The sequence below is a fragment of the Athene cunicularia genome (genome assembly GCF_003259725.1).
Source record: "Athene cunicularia isolate RWA chromosome 1 unlocalized genomic scaffold, athCun1 chr1_part1, whole genome shotgun sequence".
NCBI classification, from domain to species: Eukaryota; Metazoa; Chordata; class Aves; order Strigiformes; family Strigidae; genus Athene; species Athene cunicularia.
In genome coordinates, this window is record NW_020799091.1 from 63,602,765 (window position 1) to 63,622,025 (window position 19,261).

Here is a 19,261-nt window from a genome sequence, read left to right on the forward strand (position 1 = left end):
TGTAAAGGGCTTTCCTCTTAATTATTTTGTAGGACCTGCTCCCTGTGACAGAATACTGGTTATCTGCAGCACAATACTGTGATGTGCCCTCCTGGTTGTACTTGTTAATCCCTAGTTTATCGGGGAATGGAGCTGTGAGGCTAACAGCCAATTTTGCATTTTCTTTGTTTATCCTTGCGTTGGATAAACTGCACGGTGTTAAGCCTCCCTTGATGGTATCTTTCTTGGATACTGTTATTACAAATAATTACATACAAACTCACATCTGCTCCTCCTTTTGAAAGTCCTTGGTGGCATGCTTCATGGTGGCCCACTGAACTTCTGCTCAGAGCGGGGTTTGTGTGAGAAATTCTGATCAGAACAAACAGCATCTGGTGAAGGGGTTGGGAGAACTGAGCACATCCCAGATCATCAATTTGGCAGGAGCACATTTTTAGTAATTCAAAGTGTGGAAGCAGATTTTATGGAGGTTTTTCTGTTAATTTCCCCTACCCAACAACAATAATTCTATGTGTATTGAGCCAGAAGTGGCCATTCCTTAAGCCTGGCTGTTCTTGCAGGATTTTCTTATTGCTTTAATTTAGAATACTTTGGGAAGAGATCACTGTTCTGTGTAAACGAAGGAGATAGCCCAGCTGGCTAGATGTGAAGAGTAAGGTATTAACTATTGTGAATATACAATGCGTTAGGTATTAGGGTGATAACACTTCAAATTCAACCTTGTAAAAATAACGCCACTGTTAGGATACTGATAAGCCTGAGACCTTTCTGTGCCTGTGAATTGCTATAACCTCAAAGAGCTGAGGACATCCCTGACATCTTTGCTAGGAGCTTACTGTGTAAAATTGGGTTTGTGAGCCTTTGTGCGGATTTGTAGGAATGAAAAGTTACAGAAATTACAGTAACCAGATCTCAGCACACATCCCCTTATGAAGTATGATTTCATAAGATAGTGACTGAGTATACCCCAAAGAGGGGCAGTATTGTCATCTTCCTTGAACTGTGATATTTCTGGTGCTGTTAAAGGTGTCATAAGGTAGGATTTTGCTGTTATCTTGGTTTTGAAAGGCTAAAAATTCAAATACTGTTTTGGGTGCTTTGGAAACTGCTTTTGAGGGAAGTGGAGGCGGTTCGTTAATCATTTATTTATTTTGTAAGTGTATTAAAGAGGCATAAGGAGGACAGATTTACAGGAAGCATAGAAATACAGCCCATAGCTTTTATGCATGGACTGCTCTCCAGATCAGTATAATTTATCTTATGAAATACATAACTCTGTGTTTCGGCTGTTCTGACTGAGGGGAAATGGACTTTTGTATGAAATGCCCTGTAGAGCACAGATATGTCTGGAGCCACAACAGTTCCTCAGAAAACTACTTGTGCTACTTGGCCCCGTACAAGATTCCCGATCACAGCAGAGAGTTGGCAGCAATAACTCAAAACTCATTGTCTGACTGCCTGCAGTCACACGGTAAGGGAAATGATATTTCATGGAAATGACAGTGAGGAGCTACTAAGAGCCTCATAAGAACAGACCTTTCTGTGCTCTGCAGTAGAGTTCACCCAATCAAATATTTACTGGTATAATACATCTTAGCAGAGGCATCAGATTTTAAAGGTTTGTTTCCAAGTGAAAGAAGAAGTCTTGGTAATAAGACTAGCTTAAGATTTGTTGAAAGAGGAACAGCTGAAACCTCATAACCTACCTTTATTTTTCCCTCTAATTTTATAGGCAAGCATGACCTTGTCCCCTCCTATTGCATGCTTGTTATATACTGTCAAAACTCTGGGTTTCGTGAGCTTTTTCTGTATAAACTGTTGCTTGTCTTTTTCATAGTAAATTTTAATCGTGAAGAGTTAAATGTTTCATGGAGCATCTTGAATTTAGGAATGTAACTATTACATGTTAACAACTTAGAAGACCATGGGGTAGAATAGTGCAAATAGTAGAGCTGTCAGCATGTGCTCAGAAGTGTAAATGCCTGAATCATAAGGATGTTAAGAAAGGAGACAGTGGAAAGGGAATACATCTCAATTTAAGATACTCAATCCTGGTGCAACTGTGTATCATTAAGCAGAGAGCTGAACCACCTTCTTCAGGTGGGTGTTAATGTTACAAGGTCAATTCATGTTCTATAGACAGCTGGATAAAATACCACATCTAACATACGGCTTGTAAAATATCTCAAAATATTCAGTACAGGATATTGACGTAGTGTGTGACAACAGTCGTGTACTGTGTGTACTTAAAGATCACTGCTTTATCAAGAAAGAATGATGGAGTAAGGATGAGCACTATAGATGATGGAAGATTACATCTGATCCTTTAATAACTGCCATTTTGGTAATGAGGTGTATGTTGTAAAGCTATATGTGTAGTATTTCTGAAACAGGTTTTTTGTTTTAGCAGCTGGGGTTTTTCATTATTACTGAAGTAGAAGATAAAGTTTTATTAAAAAGGTGCGGATTCTCTTAGGTCGAGTGATTTTTGGTTTTATACATAGAGTACCCAAAATGAAAGAAGGAGAATCTATGGCAGTATGTAATGTACTTCAGGCAGTACTTTCTAGGAAGAGTATTTTAACTTACAGGTTTAATTGGTACAAATACTTTACATATAGGTATTGATCCACCAGAATTAATAGTTGTTATTGATGGAGTGGCTGAATAAATTCCTATCTGTAGAGAAGTGTCTGTAAGAGGTGAGCTCTTCAAATTCAGCAGGACTTCACCAAAGGACATTGAACCAAGTCTTGCATCTATTTGAGATGCTTTGAGGACACTTGATAATGTCCATGTAGCTGGTCTGGTTCTGCAGAGAAGAATGTCTCATATTACTTCACTGGGTGAGTCCTTTGGGGATTGTTGCTGAGCTGGGTAGGAAAAGGAGGTCAAACAGAACAAGGCTGTCTCACCTCTTAGCTGAGTAAAAAACTGATGACCTCCACACACAATGTCTGTCATTCTTAATGCAAGTGGGAGAAGCACCTGTGGGATGTACCTTTTACATCCCACATATACCAAGGTTGGAGGAAGAATATTCCATTCAGGTTTGAAATAAGGTTCTGAAATAGTTGCCAACTGTACCCTTAAGAAGTCATCTCAGGGTATTCAGTACACTTGCCCCCCCATCTTTTGAAAGTATTTTTTCTTCTTTCCATTTATCCTAGTAAATAGACTTTTAAGATTTGCAGTATAACCTGAAGGCAAGTGTTATTCATACTTACTTCTATCCATCACAGCTGTCACTCTAAACGTTTTTATTAACATAAGTGTGTACACATTCTTGGAATATAAATTTACCAAATGTAGGGTGTAGCATGAGAACTTGGTCCAAAAGAAATTGATAGATAATTGCAGTGGAAAAAAAAAATCAACATATGGATGGTTTTGCTTCTGTTAATTGCAGTTTCTACTGCATTTAGAAAACAATACACTGTATGAGAGAACAAAAGGATATAGTTATAATGCTTTTCTTCATTGCTCATATAGGTTCATTTTTGAACACAGAAAGCAAGCTAAAATTCTTGTGGTCACAAGAGATTGAAAATCAGTATTTTAGAAATGTACAACTGAGTCTTAAGTATAAAGTTCCTTTCAAGAGAAATAAGAAATAGCGTAGATGAGAAAATTCAGAAGTGTTTTGATGGCCCGTTTGAGTCCCACACTGATGATTAAACATGATACACAGGCCTTTTTCACTTGTATGCAGACAGAGCCTTGTGCATCCTCTCTTTGTAATGCTCTTCTGTCCTACTGCATGATCTTAGGCATATCTCAGGTTAACTTGGCGTGTTCAGCAATTTCCTGTTAGGAAAGCTGTCCCTGTCGGTTTCCTGCCTGGGAGAACATCCCCTTCTTTGAGATCCCGATGGTTTACAAATGCTTGAACACCATGTGGCCTTCTAAGAAATCCTGTTGTTTGTGGTACAGGCTGGTGTTGGAAACTGGAGAGCTATCCTGTCCAAGTAATGAAACAGAACAAGATGACTTGTTCTGTTCCTCAGGTTTGTTGTTGGGACCGGTGCTGTTTAACATCTTTGTTGGTGATGTGGACAGTGGGACTGAGTGCACCTTCAGCATGTTCACCAGTGACACCAAGCTGTGTGGTGTGGTCGACACGCTGGAGGGAAGGGATGTGCCATCCAGGGGGACCTGGGCAGGCTTAAGAGGTGGGACCGTGCAAACCTCATGGAGTTCAACAAGGCCAAGTGCAAGGTCCTGCACATGGGTCAGGCAATCACATCTACAAACGCAGGCTGGGCAATGAGCAGTTGAGAGCAACCCTGCAGAGATGGACTTGGAAGAGTAGTGGATGGAAAAATTACTATGAGCCAGCAATGTGCGCTCGCAGCCCAGAAAGCCAGCTGTATCCTGGGCTGCATCAAGATGGGTGTAGCTAGCAGGTCGAGGGAGGTGATTCTCTCCCTTTACTACACTCTCATGAGACCCCACCTGGAGTACAGTGTCCAGCTCTGGGGCCCCCAGTATAAGAAGGACATGGACCCACTCAAGCAGGTCCAGAGAAGGGCCACAAAGAAGATCAAGGGCCTGGAGCACCTCCCCTATGAGGACAGGCTGAGATTGTTGGGGTTGTTCAGCCTGGAGAAGAGAAGGCTTCAGGGAGACCTTCTAGGGGCCTTCCAGTACTGAAAGGGGGCCTACAGGAAAGATGGGGAGGGACTCTTTATCAGAGAGTGTAGTGATAGGATGAGGAGTGATAGTTTTAAACTGGAAGAGGGTAGATTTAGATTAGATAGATATAAGGAATAAATACTGTACTGTGTGGATGGTGAGACACTGGCACAGGTTGCCCAGAGAAGCTGTGGCTGCCCCCTCCCTGGCAGTGTTCCAGGCCAGGTTGGACGGGTCTTTGAGCAACCTGGGCTAGTGGAAGGTGCCCCTGCCCATGGCAGGGGGGTTGGAACTAGATGATCTTTAAGGTCCCTTCTAACCCAAACCGTTCTATGACTTTCAAAAGTGTCAATATCTGACAGTTTGAAAGCTCAGTTGTTATGGCTTGCTAAGGTTGGGGTAGACCCTTCCTTGTTAACCACACCAGCTCCCCATTATTTGGGATAACACTGGAAAACTGATAATGTCTGTGCTAACCCTTCCAGTGCATTCACCGGGAGAAGACTTCACTAACATGGGCACAGCAGAGTGTGACAAGGTAGATCTAGGGAGGGACCAGAAGAATGGCACAGCATGGGTGTTGCTGGTGCTGATAAACCTTCTCAACACGAGGGGCACTGGAGAGCACAGGGCTCACAGAGCTCAGGTCTAGCCAGTCTCTTTGGCATAGATCCACCACCGCACCCTGGAAGCAGGAGCAGTGGTGTTGGGACAATGCTTGTGTTTTGAGCTGGTAAGTCCATCAGGGTCCAGGCTGACCTTGTGAAGAGCCAGTGTGGGAGAGTAACCACATGTGTTTCCTCACTTATCTGTAAACTAAACAAGCAGTCCACCACTAACTAAGAGTTAACCACTTTTGTTTTATAGAGTGCTAGGGATGGACATGGCCACATAATGGGTAAGAAGTGCCAAAACCTCTGACAATTCGCACTGACATGATGAGCAACAGCTTTGCAGCTTCGGAGTTTTTCTGTCAGTTGTGCTTCGTTTCCATTCTCTCTTCTTCGTTGGATTACAATCCAGGCTGAAGATGTGGAACCTGTACCCTGCTGTTACCTTGGCAGCCCCTCAGATTTGTCAGAGAGAACATCCCAGGACTTCCAGCAAAATCTGTCATGCTGTGTGTGCCCTTCCTTTCTCAGAGCACAGCTGCCAAACAGTTGTAAATGCCATATGTTTCTGTAAGCAGAAAGGAAACGTAAAGGCTTAGGTTGGAAGTAAGAGCATTGCATCTTAAAGTTAAGCAGTAGTCTGAAGCTTTTCTGTCAGATACATAGTTTGCCAGGATTAGGTCAAAGCTCAACACGTCACTTAGAGTCTGAATTTTTACAGGGTTTGGAACAATTTAGACTTCTTTTGATGTCCACCTTGTGAATATCTTAAACTTGCTTTAAAGCTCAGCCCTGTACAGGCAAAGTCTTTCTAGTCTTCAAATCCCACTTACACCTTCAGGGTGTTAGCGGATTTGAATAGTATGCATGACACACACTCTTCAGCAGTAAATTTCATCTGCTAACAAGACAAAGTAAAATTGTAAAAGTTAATTACTAAAATGCTGGATCTCCTGCAGGAGTTTTCATTTGTCCAGTCTTAAGTTCAGAGAATTTAACACCCTATTTTTAGTGTAAAGTCACCTTTCTAAAGCAAAACATCAGCGTGCCTGGTGAAGTTGTGACAATACTTAGTGCAGTGGTGTTAATGGTTGTTGCAGTGTACTGAAAATATGTATGATTCCAATATTAGTTATTATATTAGTTCTGAATAGGTGTAAAAATGCTTTTATGAAGTCGGACTTGATAATTCTAAAGTGAGCATTGCATAGGCTTTCTGTTGATCCTGTTTACTTAAGCTTAAACCAATGTGGAGCCCTTTGCCTTTTTTTGACCTATTTATCCTTAATTGTCCTTCAAGGATCATGTGGCCTACTTCAGCCCTCTGTAGTTGAGTCTAAATAAGTCCTCAAAGTTGTTGTCTTTCTTCAAAGAGTCCTCCAAAAGCAGCTCTCTGTGACCTGAAGAAATCACACTGCTTCTTCCATTTTGAAAATCAAAACTCTTCTATAAAAACCCTTATTTTAGTAAATTTCACACTCTAAAGGAGGCTCTGTTAAGCAATAACTTTGTCTTTTAATGATTATTTCTTTTACCTGCAGAAACACATCAAAGCCAGCTGGATTTTGGTCTGTGGGGTTCCTTGGCAGGATAAAGCTTGCTAAGTTACCACAGAAAGGAAATCAGTGCATGTGGTACAAGCAGATGTCCAGGCCCAGACAGACGATGATGCCTGGACTCTTTAGTTCTTATTTTTAACACTGGCTACATTCCCTGAGCTTCTATCCAACAGCATAAGCTTTTTGGAGCAGAAAGAATGTCAGCATATATGATGGAATATAGCCAGCATTACTTTACTGCAATCAGTCGTGTTTATTTTTAGGAGGAATTGACTTGAAAGTAGGAGAGAGGATGATCTGAGGACCTAGAGTAGCACAGCAGATGGAGGAGCTGTAGGGACCAGTCAAGGAAGAGACTGATGCCTGTCTCTCTGAAACTGAGTAGGAAGGGAAAATATAAATTGGTATAAATACTTTAAAATAAATAAGGTGTGTACCAGTGCTCCGTATTTGGCTGAGGCACACAAGCAGTGCTTGAGACAGAATTGCATCGAGTAAATATGTTTGGACTTGTATCTCTCAATTTCAAGGGACCCACTGCTGTGCAGGATAAAGACCTTTGGTTGCCTTTGGGAGCAAGGCTTGAGAGCAGCTCTCCTAGCCGGCAGTGGGTTGTCAGTCACCTCATCAACAGTACGTCTCTGATAGTAGCCCATCTTTCTTGTTGGTTCTTGCTCTGTGGGCAGATGCAGTGAGCTGCTGCTGTCACAGTCCTGCGGTGACAGAAGGATTTTTGGATCAGGGCAGTAACCACACATGGCTTTCTGTGAAGTTTGGATGAGACTTCCAAAGGTTTGAATTATTATCAGCCCCTTAAACAAAGCTCTTTGAAGTTGCTTTCATTGTTTTGTCTCCCCTTTTTCTGGTCTTTAAGATCTCTTGTCACTGACACAATGTTAAGTGTAATTGTCTTGCCTCTGCTTCTAAAGTTTCAAAAGGCATTTTTGTGGGGATGCTTTTCCAGGCTGTATGATTCTGCTTGTCTTTTCTGCCTCATGAGCAAATGATAACGACTTGCCTATCCTGGTTTTTATTTATGCCACCTCACAACCCAGTATTCATCTAAATTCTTATTTGCCTGCTTGCTGTGAGATCCTAAAATACAATTTTGTGTATCTGATGATTTCCTAATCCTGAGAAAATTGAAATACAGTATGAGTGTTTTCAGACTTACCTAGGGCATGAACCAATAACAGCTGAGACCAAAAGTAAGCTTAATAGGAGAGGGAAGAGATAAGGTTTTCATCAGTGGTACACTGGATAAGATTTAGGGAGAATTAACTGGAATGTGGATAAGGCAGGGGAAAAAAAAAAAAGTGCTTAGTGTGGAGGGAGGGAAATGCATCGGGTTTCTTACCTGAACCTTGTCTAATGATGAAACTTTAACAAGTTCAGCTCCAATGCAAAAGCTCAGATTTTCTGCATTTCCTGGGCAGCTTCATCTGTTTCTCTGAAGGGAAAGCTGTAACTATCAACACTACAGTAAAGAGATGGTCCAAATGCTGTGGTTTGAATGTGCATTTAAAAATCCAGCTATTCAGAGTTCTAGTGTAGAATGAAAAAGATGGTAGAATAGTAGGCACGTTGTATTCATAGTGATTTAGTTGGGTTTTTTTGGGGGGGGAGCAGTTTTTATTTTCAGAATCAGATTTTAAACATAAGAAGCAAGAGAAATGGCACCTCCTTGCTTACAGGTTATGGTTCTGCTGTGGAGTGTCACAACATCAACTGCATTGGGTGAAATGCAGCTGTTACTGCCAGGAGCATTATAAAGAATTTTTACTTGGTATTCAGTGATTTTGGACAGACCACTAGAGGCTGCACTTGTATAGCAGAACTTCTGTCTCATTTTAAATTTATTTTGCTGGAATTCCTTCGCTTTCCTATGTTTCTTCATGAACAATGATCAGTCTTAGCTTGAGTTGGGTAGGGTTTTCCTTCTGCAGTTAAAGTTCGTTGAGCTGACTGTGAGAGGGCCCAATACTCAAATGTAACAAGTTCTTCTAGATCAATAGCCTTTTGTTGAAGCACGGTACAGGCATTCAGTAGTTAAACATAGTAAGGAGTAGGTGGCAAGTTTTGTCCCTGGTTCCAGAGATGTGGATACTGAGACACGTGTTCAGTGCAGTGACTTTCACACCACCAAGCACCAGCTTTAAATTCAGCACCTCAGAAAACTTGAGATGAGCCCATTCCATGGCTCTCTGCTCTAGGGATGGCTTTCCAAGGAGATCAGAAGCAATGGATGTGTCCTCCCAGCTGTGCTTCCTGCGCTAGCAGACTTCAGTGTCTTCAGCTGAAAATAGGTTGCAAAAATTAAAGACAAAACTATATTACTAATTCCATCTGAAGTTATGCAGAAGTTGTTAATCGTTGTGTTCCCACTTTTGTCCTATATGCAGTGGCATATGCTAGATAGAGCACGCTGCTAATTTCTGTTTTTTCTCATAAATGTTACTGGAAAAAGATCTGGGATCTGGTAGACCAGTTACACACCTCAGCTGAAAGTGATTCTTGCTGGAATTCAAACTGAGGTGTCAGACCCACAGTTTGAATTGGGGAGCCAAAATGTCATGCCAGTTTGCTTTAGGGGCTCAGGAGGTCTGCTGAGTAGCCAGAGAGCTTCATCTGGGTATTTCTAAGTCTAATGTTGATAAATGTTACCCTTGTTAGGAACAATTCTGTTCTTGGATATGTACAATGTTATTTGACCTCAGTTAGTCATACACATACACCTGTGGCAGAGCTTGGTACATATCCAAAGTGCTATTTTCTGTCTTAACCAATTAAATGTCATGACAGCATCATGCAATTGTCTGTACAGCCATCTTTTGGGAATATGTTTTTATTCTATTTATTTTCTTGGCAGATTGCTTCTTTGCCACTGATATCTCTAGACCAATGCAAACCTCAAGTTTTCTGTCATAAAAATAGAAAATACTAAGTTTGCTAATTTCAAGCTGGTGTAGTCAGTGGGAAGGTACAGCTTTCAGAACATGTCCAACGTGTCTTAGGTGTGTAGTCACTTTATGATTTGTAACTTTACATTGCAAAAAAAATGGAATATCATTTGCAACATTGGTGTTAAAAAGGATTATAACATTTTTTTTATTTGCCAGGCTATTCTTCAGTTACATGCTTTTAAATACTAATCGAAGTGCAGGTTTCTAGAAAACACCTAAGATATGAAATAGCAGCAGCAGCATTACAAAGCAGTATTTAGCTTAGATACTACATTAAAAACTACAGGGTCATTTAGCAATTGAAACTAGACAATTCACTGTCCAATGTAGAGCTCAAATAATGTCTGGTTTATAGTTCTTTTTTTCAGTTCCTGCTATCTCTTAAATTGATTTAATCAGATACCTTTTACAGTGAGGTTGGGTATTATGTGCTATAAAAGCCTGCGATATCTTGAAGCTTTCAAAACGGAGCTTCACTGAGTGTGATCTATCTTTTTATTTCCATCATTTACTCGAGAAAACAGTTGAGTCAGGCTCCTGGACTGTCTCTGTATATGCTGAACCTGTTTGACCCCCAGCTTGTCTTTCTCTGCACTGGATACAGTTCTACCTTTGAGATTTAATTTTTTAGATTATTTTAGTATTTTTTTTAAGAGCTGGTTCACACAACCCTTGTGGCATGCCCAATCATAAACCAAACTGCTGTATGGACAGGATGGGCAGTACCATTCCTAAAATGATCTGTCACCATGTCTTGTGTTTGCCCTTTTGTGGTACAGTAGTATGGCCAATGATGGATGGATGGGCCAATCCTATGGTCCTTCTTCCTACACAGGCCTATGTGTTGCATGCCAAAAAACATCAGGATTTGTGAGCAGCGTGAGACCCCGCGTCTTTTTAAGCAATGTGTGTGTGTGTGTATCACTGATGCACACTGATGGTCAGTGGTGAGCTACAGAGAGTGAGTAAGCTTTAAGGACAGGGTACCAGGGATCTAGAGATTGCTTCTGCTGCTTGTAATGCAGATTGGTGCAGACATTGCCTTGGTGCTCTTCTTAATGCAGAATTCTTCACTGAATGCTACTGAAGGCTTACTGTCAAAGTAGCTGTTCAGCCATTGAGAGCAAGAATTTCTTGTCAGTTTGTATATAAAGGCAGAAGTAGTCAAGGTAGGGAACAATACTGAGCGCAGTATAAGCCAACTGTTTAATAATAAGGCTTTAAGACTGAAATCGCTGCACAGCATTTCAAACGTGCAAGAGTTTGATATTATCGAGTCTCTGTGATGAACCTGAAGATTTGCTTTGTTTTGTGTGTAGTAGAGAGCAGTGTATACAAGCGGTTTTCATACAGCAGTGTAGAAGCAATAGGAACTTACTTGTGTAGCAGTTGTCACCACCCACACCTTGGAGAAATGCAAGGATCTTTCAAATGATGAGTATGTAATTGCTTCCACACACCCCGGGGGGGAAGTTTCTTTCTGGAGTCCTCTGTACTATAAGTTTTCCCACCCTTTCTCCCAGGTGCATGAGCTCATAAGTCTTGCAAACAAGACAAAGAGGGAGATGTCCCCATAATCTAAAGCTGAGGAGTCACTAAGTGAAAAATTCAGTTTCTGCTCTACAGTCTGAGTGGAAAACTCAGTGCTTGTTGGGCAGGTACTTCAACTTCACTCTCACCTTCTGCAAATAGTGTTATGCTGGCTCCCCGAGGTGGAGTAAGGGGACTGAGCAGAAAGCCTACCCTCTGCTGCATTCTATCCTGTCCTCTGTGGCCCCTGCTCCCCTGCCCCTGCTTTCTACCTTTCTGCCCTGGCCTCTGTGGGTTTGCCAGACATATTTCCTGCAGAGCAGGGGTGATTTCTCTGCCTTCCTAAAAATGTTCTGTTCTTTGTACTGGTGAATAAACAGAAGAACAGAGCTTATCCCATTATGGGGTGGGGTGTGTGTGTGTGTGTGTGTGTGTGTGTGTTAGGAGGGAAACAATGGAAGGAAATACTAAATTTGAATTACAAGCTTATATAAATTATGTTTCAAAAAGTACACCGGATACAAGTTAATGCATTAAAGAAAACAGGTTGTAAGGGTCAAGAAGCCTTAATAGGCAGGTGCTTCTGCTAAGGTTGTTTACCGTTTCTCACTGCAAGGGTTGGTTTCTAGTAGTTTACAGCTCTGCCAAATTTTCTTGCTATTCACAAGGTTTCACCTGAGCTTTTGTTTTAAAGTTTGGCCAAAATAGCTGAATTGTTCCCAAGCAGCCAAGCGACAAATCCACTGTGCTTTTCAAAAACTGAAATAGCCTTTTGTTTAAGAAGCTCAGGTGTCTCCATCCTTTGGTCAAGGACTCAGACTTGACACTTAGAAGAATGATGGCCTTTGTGTCAAGGAAATACCTTGTGTCAAGGAAATCTGACTAAATCCTGGGGCTGAGGAGGGGCTTCTGTGTTGCAGAATGAGCTGCTCCAGAGTCAGATCCACTACCAGGGCTGAAAGCAGGAATATCTCAAAGGATATGAGTGCCGCCTGTTGACAAGCAGGCAGTGCAGGCAAGCTGCCCAGCTCAACAGGCAGGACCACAGCGGAGGGAAGTGTCCACCTGAGGGCAGATATTGAAAGTCTGAGCGGGATGTGATGTGGGGTAAGGGAGACTCGGGTTGGAGGATGAGGGGACTGCAATATTCAGAAAGGGATTGGGTAAGAACCCATTTGGTCATTTGTCCTGACGGTATCAAATTTTTTTTTAAAAAAAAAAAAGCTCAAGAGTTTTTGAGCTGGTTTTGGGATAAGGCAATAAGGAACAAGAATCATTGAAGGGATGAATGGGGAGACAAATGCAAGTAGTGGTGACAGGTTTATGGGGCAGTGATGCAGAGGTGTGAGAAGACCTGGGCTAAGCTGATGAGTACAATACAACTGGAGCAAGGCAGGAGGTAAAGCTTGATGAGCAGGACAGGTCATGTCCATCAGAGCATGCTTCTGCTGAGACACAGAGCAGAAGCCAAACTGCTTTACTGCCAAACGAATGGGGTGAGGGAGGAGGGAAGGGGAAGAAATCAGTGTTAGGATAGAATGTACTAAATGTGACTGAGGGAAAGAGGGACAGCTGTCACTCACAGTTAAATCAGGAGCCAAAGGAAAATTGAATACTTGCTTGTTACCAAAACAGCATTCATCCTATGTCTTAAAAGAGAGGAGGGGCATCCTGCAAACTCTCATGTAACTACATACACAGGTGTGTGTGGCAGCAAAGAGAGGTCATTAGAGCAAGGGTACACTGGCAAACAGGCCTGTTTCCAGTATTTACTTTGCTTGAATAGGTGGCTTTGTTGTTGTCATAATGTTCTCAGCTTTGTTGTACACAATGTCTTAATTTGGTTTGTTGCTTCCTGCCTACAACTTGGGAGCTGGATTCCAGACTCCATAGCCAGCCCTTTGCAACGAGACATGGTTGTCAAGATAACAAATATTTTCTTCATCATGATTGGTTCAGAACAGAGCATTTAAATTATTATTATTTTTTTTAAGCAATCTATATTAATTGAGTGTTACCAGCTTGAAGACAGGTGCTCAGGATTTTGCCCCGGGGTCTCTTCTGGCTAGAAGTGGGGAATCCTGGCTTTTATGTCTGAGCCTGAAAGGGGTCCGCATTCGGAATCATGCATCCACCCAACATATTTGATCCACTGGAAGAAGAAGGCTGGCTAAAGGCATCTCTTGGACTATCTTAGAGATGTTCTTTCCTTTGTCAACTCTTCCACTTAAGTAAGCCATGACTTTTTTCCTAGGAGAATACTGAGGTCTGCTTATTGCCAGGTACTGAGGCACATGATTTACTGTGTGGAGCTGCCATCTAGATCTTCTCCAGCATCCCAGCTGAGCCTGTCTTTCCCTGTGCTCCTGGGGAGAAATCTGATTGATGCACTGTCAGAGGCTTTAATTTTATTCCTGTTACAGAGAAATGGCAATAGTTTCTTGAAATATGATGCGGATGTTGCATTTAGGTACTCTGTGGGATCTGAGATTATGCTTCCACTAAGTATGTAGAAATTTAGGACTCCTGGGAACTTCTACTGAGCAGGGGAAACAGCTCCTAATTTTAGAGTCTTAATACTCTTCAAAATCCATATGAATGGCTGTGGGAGCAGCTGTAGTACTGTTTTGACTCTATTCATCCATGTTTGGACTGTGTGACCCAAGGAGTTTGTTTTGCTACCGGATTATTGTGGAACATGGTTGCTGTTAGCATTTTGTTTTGCTCAGTCACTAAAGGTTAAAATGGTGGGAACTTTAAATGGGGAACAGGAAGATGCTAAAATCAATCAGGATCTCTCTCCTTCTCTTGCCCTTCAAATAAAGAAAGAGAAGGAAGAGGGAAAGCTGTAGTAAATTATGGAAATTTACTGTAGTAGGAAGCATATTGTTAATACAAAACCCTGTTTGTCTGGAAGTGTTATTCAGGCTTGACAAGGAAGGCACTCAGATGTCTTTTATCAGTGTTGTCCTAACCTAGAGGCAAGAGTTAAGTAATGTGTGCTGAATGTGAGCAGTGAAGAGTCGCCTCTAATATTCTTGTATGTTAAAATAACTGCTTAGCTTCTTTTGAAAGAAAGCAAGTGTTCCTTTCCATTTTTTATAATTGTTCATGTTTGCCCCTAAATATTTAGTTTGTAAATTTGAGTGAGATTGCAGTTTGTAAAAGAGAGCAGGTAGACTGTGAGTCATGTTTAAATTTGTAATTCTGAAGAATAGCTTAAGATGATACTTCTGGGTACCCGTATTCTTCATCCTCCTCTTATTACTATGCTACCAACATAATCTTATGAAGCAAAACTGGTGTTTTCATGACTCCGCAGTCTTGAATAAGGGATCCTGACATTCTGTTTTGTTGGTTTTTATATTGTCTTTTAAGGTATGACGATGACAAATCAATGCACAGTATTCCTAAATGTCACACAGTGCAGACAGTAGGCCTTGCAGTAAAGTATTATCCAGACTAAAAATACAGCACATATATTTAAAATGACCAAATATATGAGAAAATCACAAATCCAAGCCTGTTTGCCTTGTATTTGCCTGTCACTTCCATTTTGATTACGATTGGCTAGCAAGGGCTGCTGCTGGCATTGCACAATTGGCTTAGATGGGGAATTACAAAACAAGAGCAGATCTCTTGATTGGGACTCAGTAGCACATGCAGCTGAGCACAGGAAAGGTCACCCATACGCAAGGATTTGAGCAGAATCTCTCTCACAGATGTCTCCGTTCCAGAGAAGTGCATCTGATTTCATTTTTCTCAACTATGACTTTGAGTGTTTAAATGCCATAGGGGAGTTTTGTTTCGGTGAATATAAAAATGCACCTGGGAACAAGTCTGCAACCTGGAGGCATATGAGAATTTCAGATGCACAGAGCAATATCATGTAATAATCCGAAGGATCTGCGTTTTTAAGGAGTTTTAAATATCAGTGAAGAGGAAGGCAATTAAACCAGAGGGCTAAAAGCAGATGACAAAGGAAAATAACTTTTTTTTGATTCTGAAATTATACTGAAACAGCAGGAAGGAGGTATTATATCACCACCAAAACAATGGAGAATCAAAAGGTTTTCTTTTCCTCTGAAATAGTCTCTGTACAAGAAATGTAAAAACTGTCTTTCATACAAAAGAAGAATTCATGATTTGAATATGGTCTGAACCTCTGTGGAACATATTTGGGACTGTGCTGCCTCTCTCCAATGGTGTCTGGTGTGTCTTTAAGATGTTTAGATGAAGAAGGTTCTGCACAAAAAGATCAAGTTACTTTTTCAAGTGAGAGAAACAGGAGTTTCATTAGTATTTTTAACTAAATTCTCTTTTTCTTCTTTCCTCCTCCAAACTTAGTTTACGAGATGCTGGAATTGGATTTATTCTTGTCATAGATCGCAGACAGGACAAATGGACCTCTGTGAAAGCTTCCATACTACGGATAGCAGTGAGTACTGTTTTAAATTAACTCCTTAGAAAGATTTTCTGTGTTGAACCTTCCTTTTACAAGTAGAAAAATGGCAAGTATTTTATTTCTTCAACAGAATGTTAGCTGATAGATGATACATAAAGTATCCAGTAACTCTTTGTATCTCAGCTGACTGGGACTAAGGATCATGTGTCTCTGATCTGCTTTTAATGCGTTTGATGAGTTTGCAGCTCAGGACATCTTCCTGAGAGGGCACTTGGAGAGTGTGTGTGTGTGTGTGTGTGTGTGTGTACATGTGAATGTGCGTGGCATGCAGCTCTCCCAGGTGGGAACCAATATTTGCATGGATAGCCCATGTGTCCCACAGACCTTTGGGTCCACCTTTCACTATTTGAGTGAGCTTCCCCTTTAGGAAGAGATGAGGATGAGGGTCCTGGTTTAGTTTACCACCTGTGAAAGGAATTCAGGTGTAAAAGCCAGTCTTGTGGAGTTTGAATTAAAACAAGGGTTGCTTGTAAGCAAGAAAATCTTATGTACCTACTATGATCAATTAGCAATATGCTGTTACTTTCAGTTTCCTTTTTAATTGATATTTTTAAAATATGAAAACTAAGCTTTAGAGGGTTTGGTTGGTTTTGGTTTTTTTTTTACACAAGTAGGAAAAGACAGATTCGTGTTTATCATGTGCTTATCCTACTATTGGTTTACTCTTGGGGTGTTTTTTCTTGTTCCCCTTGCTTGAATTGTTAGTGTTGATAATCTTTTCAGTAAGTGCTGAACAACAGAGCTGGAAACATAGTTTCTTTAATTTTTAATGGCTGAAAATTTCTGTCTCTAAGATAAAAGTAAAATCAAAACGGTAAATGTCATTTTTGTGTGGCCCCTTTCTGACCAAAGTACTGTTTGTTTATTATAACTTTAAAGGTATTTATTTAAAGGTAATACATTACTCCCACTATATGACTTTTTGTGAATGAACATATAATGATATAACAGTCACACAATACAACTTTTCCCACAATACGTATATTAGGAATGTTAAAATATTTAAAATATACCAAAATACTAGCAAAATCTGCTTTTGCAGCTCACTTTGGAATTTTGAGATGCAGCATTGAGCAGATTCCAGCAGTGGAAACTAAGAGTGGCATAATTTGGCGTGATTTAAAGAAAAAGGACTATATCTCTGGAGTTTTTGAATCCCTTTCAAAATTCAATGCTGTTTTTTTTTTGTTCAAGGATAGATAAGTATTCCACAGATGTTTTTATTTACAAAATTGGGGTGGTAGGGAGTGAGGGGCAACTACAGACATGATTCTTACAGTCATGCCATTAATGTTTATTGAAATGTTCCTCCAGTGTGTGTTATTTTGCCTAGAAGCACAATAAACAGAACCTGAGTATCCCTTCCCTGTGATAAGGGATCCATCACTGTAGTGATGGTGTTTGTGCCTAAGGGCTTTGCCTCGAAAAGATGTTAAGTGCACGAAGGGGTTGCACTGGTTTGGGTTGGAAGGGACCTTAAAGACCATCTAGTCCCAGCCTCCCTGCCATGTGCAGGGACACCTTCCACTAGACCAGGTTGCTCAAAGACCTGTCCAACCTGGCCTAGCCACATCATCCCTGAACACTTGAAAATTTTGTCTTCCTATCTCAAAAAAAAACCCCAGTGAAAAATCATTGTTTGCTGTTGTCTACCATTTGTTTGCTATAATATTTGCCATAAATGAACTATAAATATATTTCTTCTGTCTGTTTCTAGAGGATTTCTCTGGGTCTTATTGATGGACAAAGATTGTTGGTTTGTGGTTTTTTTTTAATGGCTCAAAGGTAACTGAAGGCCTAACTTCCATGTGTTTTGTTTGCCTAATAGTCAGAGTGATCTTTTGATGGTGTTGAAGCATCTCAGTGTCATTTGGGCTGTCCAGATGGAACCTTATGTCTGAAAGCCTGGTATCTCTGGCTGTTTTGATTGCTAAAGCTTATTGCTGTGTGTGAGGATATGTGTCTCATGTTATTTAAGAGTTTTGGCTGTTGGCTCATTTGTTATAGTTTCTACAGCATCCTCCTTGTCATCCTTCCTGATTTTTTTTCTAATGGTCCTGAGAGGGTTGACCCTCTTGATTTGTGAAATCAGAGGTGCCAGTGCAGGGTGCTGTAGCTGGAGCACTGCCCAACAGGAATATCCTGGCTTGAGCATCTGCTCATCACCAATATCCTGATGACTATAGGAAATGCATTTGTAAGCACTGAGCAGCTGCTAACCAGAAATTCATAGTAGCACATAATTTCTTTTATTACTATTTTATAGTATATTAGTATAGTATAGTATATTTAGTATTACTATTTTATTTTCAAGATTCTCCATACACAAATGTTTGATTTGTACTAGCGGGTGTTGGAAATATGTTTTGAAACAAAACTAACAGAAAGAATTTTTGTTTCAGGCTGAAATTTATGTGGAAAATCTTTCTATATTATGAAAAATTTTTTGTAGGCTTCATTTTTTTTTCTTTGCTGTTAGGGATCATTGTTTTTCCTGAGACAGAAAATAAGCAATGATGAGCTGAATCTGTGTTTCATGCTGCTTAAAGGTTGCTATAGACAGTCAAGGCTGTGAAGACAAGGTAAACCTATTTTTGCAGACATAGTGGAAGGGCAGCAGCTGCACCCTTCACCCAGGATGACTGCCGCTGAAACATGCACAAGTTTGTCCTTAGTCAGTGCAAGAATGCAGACTCTGTGGCTTAAGAGACACTGCAGACAAGATTATGTTTTTATTTTCCCCCTGATTTAGCTAAAGTGAAATTATTAGCCTAGTGCAGTCAAGAATAGCGTGTATTTGGAGGGTGACTCATCCTATCGGAGATAGGTGGGATGGATAACCTCAGGGTACTGTTGACTGTGTAGAAGGCTTGGCTTTTATATGGCTATAAGTTAGACAGAATTCATCCCTACTGTGAGTCTCTCGGAAGAATCTGGCCTACTGGGATAGCCAGGCTGAGAGGTGATGTTCTGGTAGAGATGCCAAAAGCCAAACTTTATGTTGCTAATTGTTAAGTCTTGGCAGTAAATTGTCACATTCCCAGAGAGGCTGTAGAAACCTGAATGTTATTATAAGAAAAATATCGAAGCTAGGCATTGTAAATTGTTCACTCTTAGCAGATTTTTGAAGATCCAGAAATTCTTGGGTTTTGCCCTGTCAGCTGATGAGATTCTTCTAAATTTGAATTATAATGTCCTGTTTTCAGTTAAACATGGTATACAGAGACATGCAAGACCTTACTGAACTTTTTAGCTCTTGTGGCTGAGCAAGTGGGTAGGCTCATGCAAATAAGGCAAGATTCCTGAATCTGAATGTAAGGAGGAGCAGTCACATACATTGGTAAAACTGCTCCATATTGTTCCAACTGAAGTAGGGTGAATGACAAACACCAAACAAATTGATCCACTTTTCCATGCAGTCAAAAATTTATTTTTTTTTACTTTTTTCTCCTAGTGTTGTCATACCCAAACAAACAGTATTCAATCAACAGTTGTAGG

General features: G+C 40.7%; 1 protein-coding gene across 11 annotated transcripts in view; it reads left to right on the top strand.

Annotated features, from left to right (window-relative positions):
- MCF2L (MCF.2 cell line derived transforming sequence like) overlaps positions 1-19,261 on the top strand; it is a 160,518-nt gene that overhangs the window by 103,851 nt on the left and 37,406 nt on the right. For 10 of the 11 annotated variants that reach the window (XM_026868510.1, XM_026868527.1, XM_026868503.1 and 7 more), the window contains one exon: positions 15,646-15,736. In XM_026868510.1, coding sequence (XP_026724311.1) covers positions 15,646-15,736 — 91 coding nt within the window. Of the gene's footprint in view, positions 1-13,367; positions 13,530-15,645; positions 15,737-19,261 lie in introns of those variants that run through there. The other variant, XM_026868569.1, reaches the window with a different exon arrangement.